This window comes from Eutrigla gurnardus (genome assembly GCF_963514095.1).
Source record: "Eutrigla gurnardus genome assembly, chromosome: 14".
NCBI classification, from domain to species: domain Eukaryota; kingdom Metazoa; phylum Chordata; class Actinopteri; order Perciformes; family Triglidae; genus Eutrigla; species Eutrigla gurnardus.
Genome location: NC_139937.1, coordinates 13,995,177 through 14,009,081, shown reverse-complemented (window position 1 = coordinate 14,009,081; position 13,905 = coordinate 13,995,177). Strand labels below are relative to the sequence as shown.

At 45.2% G+C, this 13,905-nt stretch overlaps 1 protein-coding gene across 1 annotated transcript in view; it reads right to left on the bottom strand.

Moving 5' to 3' along the window:
* Nucleotides 1-13,905, bottom strand: part of zfpm2a (zinc finger protein, FOG family member 2a) — a 118,643-nt gene that overhangs the window by 56,189 nt on the left and 48,549 nt on the right. Inside the window, 1 exon segment of the mRNA XM_084026266.1 lies at nucleotides 6,200-6,324. Within this exon segment, the coding sequence (XP_083882392.1) occupies nucleotides 6,200-6,324 (125 nt within the window).

Genomic DNA, 13,905 nt, shown 5'->3' with positions numbered 1-13,905 from the left:
GTGTAGAACATGTGTGCATCGTTCTGTGTGTGTGTGTGTGTGTTGTGCGAGCGCATCTGCCCCATCCGTACTCCACTCTCAAGTCCCACTGATTCTCCTTTCCAGCCATGTTGAATCCTCTTTTCCTTATCAGGCGAGCCCAGGCCTGCATCAGGCTCTCCTTGCTATGACAGAGGCTACAACAATAGGCCTGCGATACCGCTGCTTAGCGCTGCGTTTCGGAGGGGAAACCTGCCACGGGCGCAGATTAACTACAACACACACACACACACAAAATAGATTGCAGCCTCCAAAACAAAACATTTTTCAGAATGCCTCCTCTTGATTAATGAAGCAATGACAAGAAGAAAAATATAATTTCTGAAACAGAAAAATTCGCCGCCACTTGTTAAAGTTTAGGGGTAGCCAACAATAAACATATTGGAAGGGAGAGGGTGGGCAAAAAAAAGGGGGTTAGATGAATGGCTTGAGTGATGGGCTGCATCATTTCTGAAGCATTTTGTGTTTATTAATTAATTCATTTATTTTTTTAGTTGCACAGGCCCATATTCCTACCCTTGTACTAAATTACACAATGATGGCAGTCCATCGGTTGACAGCCTCTGCCTCTCTCTCAGGTGAAAATTAGGACAGTATCTTGACATTTTTGCTCTCCTGTAGTCTACAAGCTAAAGCTCTCTGTTCACAGCCCATAAAAAACAGCACACACAGCTCCCACACATACAGTATGACCCAAAACACACACACTTCGGTGCACGAACACACTGTACAGGCACACGGCATGTAACGGCTATGCTCTCATTCACATTGGAGCAATTATATGTGTGAGACTTGGAGATTCAAAAATGTGTTAATTTTGTATCTTAAACAACAGGATAAGACAAAAACATAACAGATGTGATATTCCATCTAGCCTATGCGTATGTTGGCAAACAACGGCATTATTATGACTATAATGACTTTCCATTCAAGGGTAATGTTGTAATATTATGTTAAATTGGTTATTATACCTTATTAGTGCTTATTGACTTTTTATTATGCCCTTGCAACCTTCCCGATCATTGCCTCTGTTTCAAGACCCTCGTATGAAAAATAAATTGTTTTTTATCATGAACCATATGCTCACAGCCAATCTAGCTCCTAGACAACAAGTATAAAGATAGAGGACATCGATAAAAATGTTGCCTGATGGATCCTAATCTGGATTTAAGAGGGTCTGCTGCGTTACAATTACCATGTCATTTGCACTAAAAGGCCCTCAAAACACATACAGGCCAGAATTCTATTGAATCCAGACTCATTACAGTGCACCTTGACTAAGCCCCGGTAATTAGCATTGGTAAGGCATTGTACGAGAGGCGGCAACACCCTCATCAACACACATTTACAACAGAGCTCTAAATCTGCTGCTCATTAATAGCTCGCCTCCCAATCAATTATTAACACCTACAATGGGCGCCAGGCTCACCAGGGCCAGGCCTCTCACTCCAGGCAAACCGCGGGGCCACTGTCTCCTCCCGGGTTCTGTCCAGCATAGGTAATTACCTCTTTTAAAGACACCTGCTACTCAATAGCTTCGACCCAGGCTGTTAATTTAGCCCCTCGATTGCAGACATTTATGTCTGAGTGTCACTATTAATTTGCGTTAATTTGGAGCGAGCGAGGAGAGCCGGGCGGAGGCGTTGTCGGCGACCGGCTGAATGTGCTCGTCGCTCACCTGCGCCGCGGCTGCGGCTGTAATTGGAGTCTAATGGTCTGATTGATCAGTGAGAGAAGTGAGGGATGAGACGGCGCTCTGGCAGCTCCATCAGTCAGACGGCGAGGAGAGGAGGAGGACGAGGAACAGGAACAGGGAAAGCGGCTGACAAAAGCAGCACGCCGACAACTCTCAGGCTGTTTTATTCTTTGTAGATTTTCTCTCACTCTCTTATTATTTGTCTCACTTGCTTCGAGGCCCTCTGCCTCTTCTGCCCTTTCTCACCTTTGACCCCCCTCGCTACAAAGTGCTCTAACCCCTGTGTCGTAGTCTTCAGCTCAGACTCCGGTCTCTTTCTGTCAATCTAGTCTGGAGCCTTCTGTGTGTGTTTGGGATCTCTTATCGTCTTAAAAAGACATTACACGTGGAAACTAGACTAAAATGTTTTAAGTCCATATATGATCTATGAATGATATCGAGCGTGTAAAAATACCACAGTAAGACCATGGCACACATGCTGTCCAATGTGATTGTGTTAACAGGTCTGCAACAGCAATAACTATAACTCCAGTGCCTCGTGCCAAGCTGAGCCCCTGGGGTCTACAGACCTGCCACGGCCGACCCATCAGCTGTGAAATCTGCTTTCCTCTTTGATAAACGGTCGAGATGTGACCCTATCTCTGTCCTGCAGATGCCCAGATTTCCTGTCATGCTTTTTCCCCTCTGTTTTTCCTGCACCCTCTCTCTCACTCTCTCTCTCTCTCTCTCTCCCACCACTACCTCCCTCTCCCCCATTCTTTCTTTTTCAAGCTTTATACCTCTCTTTCCAGGCCCGTCTGGACAACTGCACGTAACGCTCCACTCGCCGTTCTTTCTCAGCATCATCCATCACTCCCGGCCAGCTACTGAGGCCTGTCGTCCACCAGCAGCCAGCCTCACATCAGCTCCCACGCCACAGCACATATAGCTAGGCCAGCTCCAGCTCCTGCTCCCATTCGCTGCCTCCAGGGACCAGTAACCCTCCCTTCCTCCCCTCCTCAGCCACCCCTCTCTCCAATCGGACACCACGGGACTGTTCCCCAGGCACCAGCCGGACCCGTACAGGCTCTGCTCCTAAACGGCTCTGCTGGTGCCAAAGTGCTGCTCATGTCCAGTTTAATGCAAAGGGCTGCTTAAATTCACTATATTTTCATTATTTACTCTAAGCCACTTTAAGGAGACATTACACTTTAGTCCCTCTCCGGGCGCAGCGCCAAGGATTGAGAAAAGAGACCTGTGCGCCGTACGTGGCGGCTCGACAAAAATAGCTTGACCTCTAAAAAGTCATATCTCAAATGACGTGTCTGGATGAAGGGATAAAATATGTTTGATTTCAGGGAGGGCATATCAATATCTCACCGTGCAGGTCATGTGTTTCAGGCACGGGAGAGGTGTCACTCCTGCCATATACCCTCGGCTGCCTTCGGGTAATTCATTCACCTCTATGGTTTCAAAAAAGCTACGAGAGTAAAAGGAGATTTAATAGTCTGTGGAGGTCACACTTCATAAGACTGAGAGAATGACTGAGAGTGCCTCCTAGCTGAGGTAGAGACCCATGAAGCAGCAGGCCTTTATTTCTACCTCAAACATTTTCTGCCGCCTTCTGACCCTGCTATGCAGCACCGGCTGACCTGACATGCATCAGAACTAGGCCGCCTTTTTTCCTTCTTCTTCTTCTTCTTCTTTTCCTTCTTCATCTTTCCCTCCTCACACTCACATTTGTTATTGCAACTTTCTTTCCCCGTCTAGGTGAGGCATCGGGGTTTGTTCCTGTCTTGATGTGTCAGTGTTGGAAGATTTGCACAACTCCCTCGCCTCCCACGGAAATAACTGAGATAAATGCAGCACCACAAGACGGGTGCTGCCAACGGCTGCATGTTTAACAAGGCAACAACTCAATAACTAGAAGTTTCATTAAAAAAAAAAAACATGCAACTGTAAATGAGATGAGATTCCCTCGTGATGTGCAAAAATACTAGAATTGGCAGATATTTTCTGTTTTATTCGGCGTCTACAAAGTAAAAAAGTTACACTGAACCCTGAAAGAGGGCTCAATAAAACAAAACATGCCAGTTGGGTTGACCTATCCTTTAATGAGAGATAGTGAGAAGCTGCTAACAGCCAGTACCCCATTTGAGAGATGAAACTTAGGAGAGGAGGAGGGCAAAGTGGCAACGCACTGAGAGGGCCCCCAGGAGAATAGACACACATGAGATCCTTAAAGGCAATATGCCAAAGCTTCTTCCTCGGCTTTTAATTGCGAGGGAGGTTTGGCATATTCTCTAACCCCTCCACAGCCTATTACAGGTGATGACCAGCACCTGCTCGCTTAAAAAGAACCCCCCCTCCCCCGATAAAACCTGAGGAGGATGTGGAAGAATTCCTCAGAGGGCAGTTAGTTAAGAATATATCACTCTCGCCAAGAGCAACAATCAGTGAATGCATCTAGTTCAGCATGTGATGTCTAAAGTTTGTCTCCACTAAATGGAAAAAAAAAGCAACAAACGTTTCACGAAGATAACTTATATGACATCACTTCATTTGAGGGACAGTTGAAGGTTGGTATTGGATGCCTTTCAGGGAAATTCATGCAGAGATTGCTGGAGAAATATATGGAGTGTGTTACTTTGGAAGGCAACTTGAGGTGTTGCTCTGTCAAATCACTTTTCCGCCCAAGGATAACTGGCTTTACCCTGAGAGAAGCCATATTTCATGGCTATAATACGGCCCGAGTTATTGAAAGCCACTGATGACTTCAAAACCACGAAGGGAGCTTAGAAAACAGTAGAAACTGCTCTGAAAATGATTTAATAAAGTTATGCGTTTCAGGAATCTGGGAAAAAGAAAACGGGGAGGGGGAGGGGGGGCAAAATCCTCATGGACTTTTCCTTATGTTTCTTAACAGGATGAATGTGGTCTTGGTTACAATTTTAATGGGACTTTCTTAATTAATCCAAATGCAGAATGAAATATGAAAGGCGTGGAGCAGCAGGTCAACGCCAGCGTCTTTGAAACATGCGATATAAAGCTGCTGTGTGCAGGGCAACATCAAAAATAATGGATTGTGACTCAATATCCACCAATTATGGTGTTTTGTCATATAATATGCAGATTTAATGGTCAAATGGATGCACTTCAAAGGGGTCCAGTTGGGTCCTGGGAGAGCCACCTCAATAGGATTGAATGTCGGGGGAATTACCATTAATATGGTCTTTAGATGTACAATGGGACAATCACATTTCCATGGCTGCTAAAGGCAGAATTTGACCAAGCAAAGGCATTTCACTGCAGGTTTTAATGATAGACTAGTCCGTAGTCAAAACAACAAACACTGTTTATGCACATTTTTAAGGGCAGGCTTAATAGTGGTTATTAAGTATTGACATGTTATATATGTAAAGCAAATCATAAATAAATAAATCCTTTGGACTCAATTTGTGGAAAAAATATTCCACCAATGGACAGTTTGACGTTTTCTGAAAAAATGCTTCAGAGCATCCAATCATGACACCTTATAAACTAGGCCTCATTATATACCTTCCAATAAAGACCAAACACACATTCTTCTTATTGGCGTGCTGTGTGTTCCTGATCGGGCACAAACCTCAGGAACATTGCAAAGGTCCAAACAATGTGTCGAAACTGCCTTCATTTAGTCTCGTCTTGATTATAAGCTCTTTTCATTTGCTTTCATTCATATTCGTACTGCTCGTACAAACTTTGGACCACAGGTTTTTAAACTAGCACTACCTTTACACCAGTTTTGGCGTAAAGGTAAAGTAAAAGATTGCTAAAGATGGATGTTAGTATTGCATGACCCGCCATCCACAACGCTGTGGTCCAAACAAACTTGAGATCCCTTTAGCAATGGCCAATTAACATCAAAGCTAAAGACAAGCGATGCTCGGCTACTTCCTGCCATCTGTACAGGATTCAGAACATTCACTTAGCGTCCAACGCATATTTGATATGTAAAGATAAAGTGGAGTAATGTTGACCTGAGCGGAGCACGAAGCACTCTCCCGCTGTGTGTGTTGTGATCCTAGCTTCTCATTGCTTTGTTTATCCAGCCAGGCCGACCACATGGGCATTTAGAGCATGTCTCTCTGTTGTTAGCTCACAGCTGCCGCTCTGCATATGGGGGTTACGGCTGGGAACGCCATCCCGACTGCCGGCTGTTAGCTACTAGCCGCTGGCTCAGCTGTCTCCCAGTTGAGAGCTGTGTGTTTTAGCAATAGATATGCTCTGAATTCTGTGTTGAGCTTCTTTAAGGACCCAAAACTCTGGAATGATGTGTCGAATAATATTTGTTCACCTCTTCCAGCAAATACCTTCTCAAATCACCCTGATTTGAGTTCCTTCTGCTTCCTGTTATTGTATCTAGTCATTTATAACCATTGAGTTGTGGTTGGCAGAGTGGTACCCAAAACATTGAACATGTAGTTGACTCAAACGAGGACGTACCAGTACAGTGCTGTCAGTGCTCATCTCGATCTTCCCTTCAAAGGGTCCCCACGTTGTCCCCACAGGGAGCTGCTGCCGGCTGTGGATCCGACGCTCGCCGTCTTTAAGGAACCCATCCAGCTCTCCTAAAAAAGGCACACCAGAACCCAAAGCAGTCAGCCATCTATATAGCACACAGGTTCCACATCAAATCACAGCGACGTTCATTCGGTTGCCCTTAGCCCCTCCGACTTACGTGCGTGATCACATTATTGGCAGGAGGTTAAAGCCAAGCTTTTTTTTCTTTCTTTTTTTTTTTAAATGGATAAGCAAATCAAGCGAGCATCCATCTGATGGTGTTCCTCAGACACATGGCGCGCTAACCTTACTTGAAAGGTGTCTTGTGTCGAGATAATCTCTGTGAGACAGTGCAGGCTCGCTGGCTGGCGGGAGCAGCCAGTGGCAGGCCTATTTCTGTTGCTCCAGGAAGACTGGGCCCTTGTTAGTGCTGTGCAGAGCTCCAGTTAATTAACAGTGAAACCGGATCACGCTGTTAGAACTACCGGTGCTCACCTCCATGTCACCCCCACCCTCCCGCTAGCTTATCTCCTAGATTCAGTGTACTTTTTTCAGGATGGTGATTAATCAAATAGTTATGATACACCCCATGGCAGGCCGTGACATAGTTTATCAGAGTGGATGTTTCCGTGTGTGTGTGTGTGTTTATGTGTGTGTCGCTAAGGGAAAATTCTCAACTGTGCATTTCCCGACTGGTTGCCTTGACAACCCTGAGAAGTCTTGATGATCTGAAGCTACAAGTTCTATGTGATTTTTACAAACTTTCCAGACACAAAAAGTTCCACCAAGTCAGACAAAGAAAATGTATTTTTTTTTATCAGGACTGGGTGAAGTTTTTAGACTTTCATTGATCACTGGACTGATCTTCCTGAGGTCAGATATCTGGGTCGGCTACAGAGCGTCATTATTCTGGGGTCCAACAGAAGGGCAGCCAACCTGCCAACTAAATATGATCCCAATGCATTATTATTCAAACAAACTCTACATGAGATGTTAACATTGTGTCGTTTTTAACCTATTTGTTCACACGCGTGGCTAATAGGTATTCAGGACATTGGGTTCATGCTGAATGAGCCGGAGTGATCACTGAACTTTCTGCATGCGTGTGCGGTATAATGACCTATTCATCCCCTGTTCTACTGTGTAAATATCAGTCGTGTATCTGTGGGCGCGCTATTGTGTCCGCCTGTTGTGCTCATATGGAAATGTGTGCTTATGCGCTCCTTTGCATGCATAAACACGATCGCTTCTTGTTATTACCCGCCACAAATAACGACTTGATCATACAATAATCGGTCGTGGTCACAATAAAAAGGTAAATGTCACCCATCGTAAATAAAATAAAAAAATCACTTGTTTGACCCAATCTTTGTTAAAAGTAGATACATTGAAAAGAATCTCTGCAACGCCCGACACGTGGACTAAACATGAAGTTGTAGTTGAGAGAAAAAATGCAGGCAGCGTTTTGGAATAGGCCCAAAAGTACGATAATCTGGACGCCGTTATCTTTGTTTCTTTCACTGCGTCTCCCCTCCTGTGTTCCTGCTGTTGCATGCTGTCTTCCCCGGTGCTGCAGTGGAAGGTGGGTAAGCTCATTACAGAGAAATAATTAAACATTGGTGCACAGCTGGTTGTCATCACTGAGAGCAACAGCCACCGCTTGATGCATTCTGTTTGTCCTCAGATAAGACCCACGGCCTTTAACCGCTTGGATGCAAGTTCCTGTTTAGCCCCGCTTGACAAACGGCACAAGCCCTGCCTAAGCCAACAATTCTGATTCCTTTCCTTTACCCTTTCTTTCAGTCTTTCTTTCTGTCTTTTTTTTGGGTGGGATGCTTGAAGTGAAAAGGGGGTTATGGGTAGTGTAGGTGCAAGAAGGGAGGAGGGGAGAGAAACGGGGGGTACCATTCAATTTCTGCGGTTTGTGGACCGCCATGTTTAGGTGCCAGTTGTGTGCATCTCACACCAAATGTTGCCTGAGGACCTTGGCTCACAGATGGCTTGTCACATCTGTTGCAGATACTGGTGGAAGATCTCCACGAAAACACCCGTGGATGAATAATGAGCTCCCTCCATGCACGGTCTGTATGCTGTCCATACAAGCGCTTACAGGTTTAGTCAAATTGTCAAAAAATATATCATGACAGATGAGTTCTGACTATTTTTGCAAAATCTCTTGACGTTACAGTTGTTATTCAATTTCTTAAAAGCCCCACGGAACTCTATTACAACTACATTATGTAGGAATACAGTGTTTGAGCCGTCAAACAGGCAGAACCAAGAGGAGATATCATGATGGGATATTAGGAGGTTTAACAAACTCTGTTCTCTCATCAATTCCTCATCGTCCAATTCCAAATGCCACAAGCTTGGCAAAACGCAGCTCATGGTGTGGCCCAAGAGCCGTACCCCCTCCTCTGAATCCCAACCAACCCACTCTCCGCCACCTTCACCCTCTACACCAACCCCCACCCACCCAACCACCTACCCCCTACGCCCCACCCCTCCCTCGATAAGATCATCATCTGTCGCTAGACTCTAGGGTCTGTTCCTGCACTCCACAGATACTTGGCAGACCAATGAATGTCCCTTTGTGTGGCGAGATCCTCCTCAGATAGCACCCAAGATGGTCCACGCTGGCATCTGTTTGTTTTTTTAATGTGTGTCCTGTCTTTTCTTTTCAGTTATGGCGTTGAGGAATAGGGAAACTCGTCTCTCCCTTCAATGGCATAAGACGGAATACTAATGAGTTTGTTGGTGGCAGGGTGCCAGCATGCTGTGATTTAAAGGATAAATGGCTCTGGACTGTTGACGGACAGAGACCCGGAAAGAGGTGAACTGCCACTTTATACTTTCAGATAATATTATTCAATTTAATTCAACACTTCTCGATAAACCCTTAACAAGCAATTTCCCCTTTACATTATCCCTCATTAACGTTGGGAAAATGGTATTAATCATCACGTGTTTGTTCTGTACCAGGTCTTATTGAAGCTACGATCTTCACGCTGATTGATATATTCAAACCTTAGATTCTGTCTGGCGGCACCAACTTCTAGGGGAATTTCATGCACATTTCCACTTAAATTTGGTTCTGTAGATTTGAACGGATATAAAAGATATTGGATAAAGTGCATGTCAAGTCTGTTTTGAAAGCGACATTTTTAAAGGTACAAAAAAAAAACCCACTACTCTTTTAATCCAAACGCTATCACGCTGATTTAAGACTGCATCTGAAATATTCTTCACCTTAACTGGTTGAAATGCAGTGATAGATTCCCATTTCACTCTACGAAATGGTTCTATTAATGCACATGAAGTGTAAGGCTGAATTCTCTTAATATAATTTCTGGCCCCGAGTGAGGTCTCTGCTAATGGTCAGAGATGACAAATGACATCATCAACCTGCTACTGCAGATTAACATTTGTTAAAGCAATGGATCTGTACGAGCCATTTCCAACATGAATTGGACTTCTCTAACTGGTTCAAAGAACCGACTTCAAGGAAAAGAAATTGCCCCGTGGCACTAAAAAAAGCTTATGGTTTACTTTGCTTTTTTCCCCTAGTTATCTTGAGCATATTAACAGTGAGGGCGAATGTTGTGGGGAAACAAAGAATGACAACAGTAGAGACAAGTGGGGAAAATATGTTTGAGCTTCACAAGGCAGATGATCCCTTTTGATATCAAGCAGTACCTTTGAATCAAAGCAAATAAATGCCTGCTGTTCAAAGTTCAATAACCTGCGCGTGGCAATTCACAGATGTCCTACTGAATCCCAGTCATCTCCACTGACAGGCCGTGTTATAGAGCCAGCAAATGGGCTATAAATTAATATACCATGAGAGAGGCATATGGGGTGAAATGGAATGTACGGTATCGGTTCAACAAAAGGTGCCACATCTTTAAAGCAGATATGTGATATGAAATTTTACAGCTGAAGGAGAAATGTCACAGAGCTTTGATAAGAGAGGGATGAACTTTCTCCCCCCATACCCAAACCGCTATTATCAGGGTCTAGTGAGCAAAATGTATCATTTATAACCCACCGCTCACACTATTATCTCTGAGAAAGGGGCTTGTTTTAAAACAGTGGAGGATCCCCCCCCCCCCCCCCCCCCCCCCCCCACACACACACACCTCCATCTCCCACAAACCTGTCCAAACCATCAGCGATGTGGCTGCTTCTGGCCCTGAGCGGTGGGGAGAAAGTTGACAGCCACATGAGTTTGGTCACGTGAGGAGGGGGCGGCTTGGTTTCAAGCTGTGGGGGGCTCGGTTTCACGTGGTAGATGGCTTTGGAAGGGAAAGAGTTAAACAAGCCAAAGGGATTAAGGCCTTTTAGCTGTGACACTCCACACTGGGGGGTAGGGTGTGTGTGTGTGTGTGTGTGTGTCTGGGGGGATTTGGGGGTCCCTTAGATTGAGGACACCCACCACATTGTTGTAGAAGGACCCAACGACAAAGTATTGTTTTCAGAAACAAAGCTAGGAATACAGGTGCTTCAGTCCCATCACAGGAAAGATGTTTTAAAAATCCATGTTTATAGCTTATGTTTTTAAAAATGTCTGATTTCTACAATATTTGTGCACTAAAGAAAAGAAAAAGGGAATTGTGCTTATAATCTTCCTGGTGAACATTTAGAGCAATATCACCGTGTACAATATATGTCCCTTAAATTACAGCTAGCAGCTGGTTAACTTAGCTTAGCATATTGACTGGAAACAGGGGGAAACAGTTAGCGTGGCCCTTCCCAAAGGTAACAAATCTCTCTTTTTTTTTGTTTCATTCCTACAAAATCCAACGCATACAATGTAGTATAATACTAATACTATGTAGTAGCCTACACTTTTTGGGGGGCTCTGAGCATTAACTTACTAAATTATTCACCGGTTGCTTGGCAACGGCTCCAATCAAGAAATGGTTTGGCAATTTCTGCAAAAATTGCCAATTGTTGATGTTATAGTTAGTGCCACCTTTGGACAGAGCTAGCTCTTTGTCCGTTAGCAGTCTGTGTGCTAAGCTAACTTAACTGGCTGCTGGCTGTAGCTTTATATTTAACAGGGACAGATAAGAGAGTGGTATCAATCTTCTCATCTAACTCTCTGCCAGAGAGCAAACACTATTCCTTTAATGAAAAGCCAAGCCTTATTTGCAGGTCTGCAACGGGAATGTGACAAGTCGTGTGTGCTACATGCCCACCCACCCCGACCTCCACACTTCCCACCTCGCTACATAACTGGCACACTACTTCCTGCAGCGGTATTGGCCAATATGGACATAATTCCTACAGGGATACCCAGAGTTAATGGGGGTCCAAACATAACCCGGGATCTTGCCATGCCCATGACCCCTCTCTGGACCTGAACCGAGAAAGTGAGGCTGCACGCGCACACTAACTCGCACACAAGAGCGTGCTCCTGCAGTACATTACCAGCACTGAGACTGCCTGGTGTCATTGAACAATTGAAATATACCAGCTGTGAAGCATTCCCTTTCATCAAAACGCCCGGCGAAGTTAGCAGCAGGCTTCACCGACAACAATCTCGGAGACATCCATCTTTAGAGAAGCGCTGCAATTTCTATTGATAGCATGTAAAGGGAGACAGCGAAACCTAAAGAATGACTGTCCTCACACCGAGATACCACCGTATCGCCGACAACATCTAGAGGACACACGCCACTCCTGCTGGCATCTGATTATTTTAAATGCTTTTCTTAAAATTTCCAAACCATCAAAAGGACATTACTCCACCTGAGTGTGTCAGGCTGAATGAGTAATTGATGGCATGTGCACTGGGAATGCATGCATTGGAGACGGATGGATAACGGGGCTGAGACTTTAGCTGCGGGGAGGAAGTTGCCATTCCGTCTGTTCGGGTGTCATAAATAAAGTGTGTAACACGCAGCGTGACGTGAAGTAGTTATATTCGGAAGGAAATATAGGTGATCTGTACATGGGTGTGCTGAAACACCTAAACAAAACAACTTTTTATCAAGGAGCACAAGTCTCGATACGCTGCGGTTAATTCAGGAGGAGACTATTTTAAAGTGCTCCTGAACCCCTCCCAAGTCAATTACCAGGCTGCAACTTCCCCTGGGTAACGGGGGAATTCTGTTTTTTCTTTCCTGGGTGACCTAGTTGTCTTTTGTGAGTAGGTTTTAGCCGGAGCAGTTTGACAGTCAACAGATAAGATGGATTAAGCTTCTTCTTTTTTTTTTCATCCAGTTTTGATGTGAACAGCGTAAAAGCGGGTTAAATCATTGAGTTTCAGGAGTATTTTTAAATGCCTGGGAGATAGCGCGATAAAGGAGCTAAACCTAAGACTTGGACCGGGGGAAGGTCAAGGTCGGGGCTTCGGAGAGCAGCTACCCAGCGACTGCGGAGCCAGCTCTCGTCTCTCTGGGAGCGAGCCGAGCGCCGCGGCCCGAGCCCACCTCTCATCACTCCCGGGAAAGATACACGAAAGGAGTGAAACAAAATCCAGCGGGAGCTCGACGGGCGGCATCAAAGAGCGAGTGCACCCTCGCCTTGTGTGGGTGCCTGTGTGTGTGTGTGTGTGTTTGGAGGAATGGGTGGGATGTTTAGTTCATGCTTGCATGTGTGTGCATGCATGAATGAGATGTGTGTGTGTGTGTGTGTGTGTGTGTGTGCACTGTAAAATATCGCTCCTCCATGAGCAACTAGCTCCATAATTATGTTTTGATTATTTGCGAGTACTAAAATAAAACAGCAATTAATCTGTTGATGTAAGACAGAAAATAGAAGTGCGACGCACATATTAAACCCCCCACCCGGTTCCGGAGCGATGCAACAGTAAAACAAAATCACATTTTGAGAATATAATTTGTGCAACACCCCCACCACCACCCCTTCCCCCCCATTCCCGCCTCCAACCCCCACCCCCCCAAAAAACCTGATCCGAGGCGTGCTTAACATGCGCACAGGAGCTGACAGCCGTACAGTCACGTGACGCGGCTCAGCCAATCCTGAATTCATCTGAATGTTTAAGCCGTGCCGTGATGAAGCCACTTGAGCATAAGAAAAGGTGAAGAGAGCGACTGAAAATAACAAAAAAACAAATCGGGGCGATACACCGGTTCGAACGCCGCGTGGGTTTCCATCGCGTGTCACATCTGGCCAACGCTGAGGGGTTTTTTGGGGTTGGAGACGTTTTCCGAGGGGACATATTTAGACACATTTTTGTGGACGTCTATTCCTCCACTGCTCCTCATGTCGGTGACAGGGGAGAGTAATCCTATACACAGGCTGCTATTGTGAAATGAGAAACTAGCCTCCTTCACTGCCAGAGACCAGATGCACCTCTCCCTCTCTCTCTCCCTCTCTCTGTCCTAATCTGTAAACGACTTAAAGGAGCCTTATCTCCGGGCTCTTCTGCTTCATTTCATGCTTGATTTACTTTAATTTGTCTGATAGGGCACAAGGATTTGGAAATGGCCCATCTTTCGGTGGAAAATGTTCTGATTTTTCTCCGGCATTGTTATGTGGAGGTTTTTGACTTTTCTCTCTCTCTCTCTCTCTCTCACTCCTCCTTTCCTCCATCTCCATCTCTTTCCCACTCTCCCTCTTCCTCACTCTCTCTTTCTTTCTCCCATCATCTCTCTCTATTTTTCCCTTTAGAGGAGGAG